This window comes from Molothrus ater, chromosome 9 (assembly GCF_012460135.2).
Source record: "Molothrus ater isolate BHLD 08-10-18 breed brown headed cowbird chromosome 9, BPBGC_Mater_1.1, whole genome shotgun sequence".
Lineage (NCBI taxonomy): Eukaryota > Metazoa > Chordata > Aves > Passeriformes > Icteridae > Molothrus > Molothrus ater.
This window is the reverse complement of record NC_050486.2, coordinates 14,645,792-14,650,508: the sequence shown is the minus strand read 5'-3', so window position 1 is coordinate 14,650,508 and position 4,717 is coordinate 14,645,792. Positions and strand designations below refer to the sequence as shown.

At 41.7% G+C, this 4,717-nt stretch overlaps 1 protein-coding gene across 1 annotated transcript in view; it reads left to right on the top strand.

The window, feature by feature from the left end:
- Positions 1 to 78: 78 nt before the first annotated feature.
- RPAP2 (RNA polymerase II associated protein 2) overlaps positions 79 to 4,717 on the top strand; it is a 33,338-nt gene continuing 28,699 nt past the window's right edge. The window contains exons 1-5 of the mRNA XM_036387494.1: positions 79 to 135; positions 1,001 to 1,046; positions 1,803 to 1,917; positions 2,592 to 2,690; positions 3,726 to 3,791. Coding sequence (XP_036243387.1) covers positions 87 to 135; positions 1,001 to 1,046; positions 1,803 to 1,917; positions 2,592 to 2,690; positions 3,726 to 3,791 — 375 coding nt within the window. The 5' untranslated portion in view covers positions 79 to 86. The remainder of the gene's footprint in view (positions 136 to 1,000; positions 1,047 to 1,802; positions 1,918 to 2,591; positions 2,691 to 3,725; positions 3,792 to 4,717) is intronic.

Here is a 4,717-nt window from a genome sequence, read left to right as displayed (position 1 = left end):
TCCCTGCCAGAGGAACCCCTCAGCTCCGCGCTGCCGCCTCTCCCGGCTCCGCCCCGGGTGAGAGGTCGGCGGGCGGAGCGGCGCTGATGGCGATGATGGCGGCCGGGACGGGCAAGCCCCGCCGGCGGCGCGCAGGTGGGCGCCGGGATCGCGCGGCAGCCCCCGCTCCCCCCGCCTGGCCCTTTGGGCTCTCCCTGTGCCCCCAGACCGGCACAGCGGCGGACTCGCCCAAGCCGCCATGCCGAGGGGAGCGGCGGGCCGGCCGTGCTCGGCTCTGTGGGCCTGTGCCGGGCCGGGTACGGGGCCGTGGTGAGGGACGGGCCGGACGAGGCGAGGCCGGGACCCTTCGTCCCCTCAGGCCCTGAAGGGCCGGCCCGCCCCGGCCGCTCTGAGCGGCAGGGCCAGGCTGTGACGGCGGCCGTGCAGCTGAGCGGTCCGAGCGCTGAGTCCTGCCTAGAGCGCTGCGTCCTTCCCAGGGTAACAGCGCCGTATCTCCCCTGCTGTTGCCCTTGTCGTGGCGGAGCGGCTGCCCGGAACACCCGCGTCAGGAGCTGGGTCAGGGCGCCGTCCTGGGCGGCTCCGAGAGCGGCAATAGCGGCTCGTGTCAGGTGCCGGCGTTGGAGCCGGCCCGGAGCAAAGCCCTGCGGTGGGGCAGCTGTGGGGACGGCCGGGGTAAAACTGGGCTTTACCGGCTGGGTAAAGAGACACGGGGGGTGTGGCGGGCACAAAATTGTTGTCAGAATTTTTTCCCTTTTTTTTGTATGCAAAACATGGTGAATGAGAGTATGATACGAGTTGGGCCTGTCTGTTTTCGCACTTTAAAAAGTGTATCTAACTGCTTGCTGCATACCAGCTTACTGAAATCACAGCCATCAAAAGCAATAATAATTACTAAGAAATTATATTGGTTGTGCTTACAGTTTAGAGTCTTTAATATTTTTCAGGTTCCAACATCTTCCACTGTTAAGAAAGTACGCTAACTTGTATATTTGATTTCTAGGAAATAAACATTCAGCTGCTCAGAAAAATGAAGATGCTGCCCAAAGGTATAATTTCTGAGAAACAGTATGTGGTGTTTGTATTCTTTTGCCTCACTTTGAAATTGCAGTCTCTGTGCTGCAGAGGCTTTGATTTTTCAGAGTACCACGATCAACTTCAGTAAATCACCAGCATCAACATCATGTAGGACACGTTTGGAGTGATGCTGTGTAACTTCTAACAGCATGCGCATCTGAGCATTGTGTCATATACTAAAAGTTTGTAATCGAACATCCAAAATTGTATTTCTTTAGTCTGCAGTGCTTGCTTTTTGCTGTCTTAACTTCTTTACATACTTGCTATTTATAATTATTTACATCAAAAAACACTCAGGAGGAGGCATTTGTTCATTTTATTCCTACCTTTACTTTGTAACCTCACAGTCATGTCCTAGTTCTTTTTTTCTTCCCATTCTTCATGTCTTACCCAGTTCCTATTTTCCTGACAACACTCCCTAAATTTTCCCAGGTTCTTTGTCCAGCCGGTTCTGGATTTCCCTCTTGCAAGAAAGTTTGGGGAGTGTATTGCAATATAGTAAGAGTCAGTACTTTTCTTGGCCAGCAAATAAAGCAAACCAATATAAAATATGTAACCCTTTGTAGTTGTAGCAGAATTACTAGTCCAGTTACTTGTTGCCTGTTTGGCCAACATGGTATGATACAGAAAAATATAAGCTGTATTTCAGAAAAAAAGATAAAAATACGATTAGAAAATTGTTTATGGAAATCTGCCTTCTGTATCATTCAGTGTCTGTTCTGTTACAGGAAAGCAGCTCTGGAGGCTGCACTGAGACACAAGATTGAATGTGAGAAAAAAGCATTGTCTATTGTTGAGCAGCTCCTGGAAGAGGACATTACTGAAGAGTTCCTTCTAAATTGTGTAGGTGTTGCAAGTTTTTATACTGTTTTGTATCATTGTGTGGTACTTTTAAAAAAAGTTTTTGGAACAATTTGCTGCAGTTTAAAATAGCCAAACCATTGATTCCCTCTTTTACCAGCTCTGGTAACAGTTTCCATATTTTTAAGGGTTCTGCAGTGAAAACATGCAGGACTGTGTACATTAATGAATCCTCACTCTTTTCTCACAGCCTTTCTTTATACCTCTGTGGTTCTGGACTGATAGATGAACTTGAAAAATTTAGGTTCACATCATACCATCAGTAAATTGACACAAAGTCTCTATAAAGCACCACAGTTACATGGCAGCAGAGTTTTGCTGGAATGGTATAATGATTATTCTTGTTAAGGTTGTAAATAGGCTGATTAATAGGGGTACAAAACATGTAAATAGAGGAAAATTACAGAAATAAGTGCCACTCTAGAGGCAAAACTCTGCAGGTTTTTTGTATATGTAAAAAAGAAATGCCCAGGTCTGTTTTCCTTCTCTCTTTGCCCTTTTACCTTTTCTACTGTGTAGGTTCTCAATGTTGTTTATTAAATTTAATGGATAACTGTTACAAAATTTTAGATATTTATATGCTTAAGAGATGTTTTGAGTACAAAACTGGCAAGTTTTCCAGTATCTGTGGTTGAACTATTTTCTTGTCATTTTAGGGAAAATGTATTACTCCATCTCACTATAAAGACGTTGTTGATGAGAGGTCTATCATCAAACTGTGTGGTTATCCTCTATGTCACAATAAGCTGGAAAATGTAAGTTGCTTTTCCTTAATGCTGTTATCAAAGGAATCTTTTCACAATTTTTATTCTCTTGCATTTTCTTTTTAATTTTAAACTTAGACTATTAAGCACAGATTACTGTCAAGTAAGGAGCCAGGCATTAAATAATTCCATTTCAGTATAATCCTTCTGAAGTGAAAGGTGAAATTTGATGAGTAGACAGCAGTTCTTGTATGACAGAATCAGTTACTGTATGATCAGAATCACAATGCGTGTGTCTGTTCTGACAGGGATAAAGATGAACGAGTCGTGGCTTCATGGCCTTCCTTTGTGAATGGAAAAACTTGGAAATCTTGTTCTTCTGTCAGTGCAGCAACAGATGTCTATGAGAAAGATTGAAATGAAAAAACAATACAATGCAGGGATATTATTATGTAAATGCATGTGTATCTGCTATGAAAATGTATGTCAACTGTGCTAATATGAAAGTCACCCCTCTTTGGGTGTGATGTGTGAGAGCTTAAGCAGAACTCAGAGGTCAGTTAGATAACCTGTGATGTAATACCAGTGCTACATGTGCTTATCTGAAAACATTCAACTCATGTGCAAAACAATTTACTGTTTTGGACTTCATCTATTTGCTTAGATGTTAATTTCAAAACTGTTACAGTTTGCATAAGTTCCTCTGGGTTTGTCTGGGTGGTTGTGGGGGTCTCACAGTTCAGTCTCACATGCATATAAATAGATCTGGATTAAGGAAGGACCTGTTGCTGACCTAATTGCTCAGCCCTTACACATGAGGAAAGCTTCTGCCATGGCAGCTCCCTTGTTTTATGTTCAGCACTGGTTTTCTTATAGCTGTGGAGCTGCCTTTTACTGATTAATGAGATGTATATGATTAAAGTGCCATTCTTACATCTGAGAAGGTGCAACATCAGAAGAATTGAGATAAAAGGTTCAGTTAAATAGAATATATTGCACATACCCAAATATGTGAATTAAGAATGATGTTTTCTCTGTACTCATGATGGAACTGACAGTCTTGCTGATGAAACTATATTATTTTAGGTGCCAAAGCAGAAGTACAGAATTTCAACAAAAACGAACAGAGTTTATGATATCACTGAAAGAAAGGTATGGTAATAAGTGTATTTCTAGAATGTGTTAATGGTGGCAACATCAGAAATGCATTTTGTAACAGCATTCGTACAGTGGCTTGATTCAGAGGCAAATATGTTTGGTTCTTATGAAAATAATTTTCACAAACTGTTGAAGTTTTTTGTGCATTTCACTTCCTAGATGATATCTTTGGTGAGACAAAATACATGGTTTTCTAAGTTTAAACATAAGATGGAAAGTTTTACTTGGATAGGTGTTTGAATGTGGCACAGCTGATCTGTTAAAGGCATTTGTGAAGAAGTGTTTTTTATTTTGCTCCAGCATAGTCAGTGAGCTTTAGCAGGGTCAAAGTGCAAATCCTTTTCAATCACTGAAGTTTGCAGTAGTGTAGTACAAGTTACATCTTACATATCCCTTAGTGTTCTTTTTTGGGGAACATTTGGGTTTCTTTTTTGAGGACTTTTCAATATAAAACCTAACTCTTGACAAAATGTTTCTTTCTGGAAGCAGATTCACACATAGTTGCATAAAAGTCATCTTTGCCATTTCACAGGATACACAGTCACCTACAGGCACGTAGACACTAAATTATAACATAAATGTTTCCAGTTACAGAACAAATTTCTTCAGTGTCACTAGTATGCATTCCTTTCCTCTGATTAAAACTCTGGGGTACACAAAACTTTAGGAATTGCTTTCATAAGCAATCGGGCAAGACTCCAACAAGAAGTTCGATGTTTTGTGTTCTTCCCTTGTGATGCAAGTTCGCAAATCTGTTTTTCAAAGATGCTGCAGATTTTTAGGTGTTCTAAGTATTGCAAAATAGCAGGTTCTGTTCCTAACAAAAATTTTCATTATTAGACATCTGAATTGGATTGTATGTTTTTCAAACTGTATGAATAGCATATTGGGTTATGGGTTCCTCTTTGAAGAGTTTGGTT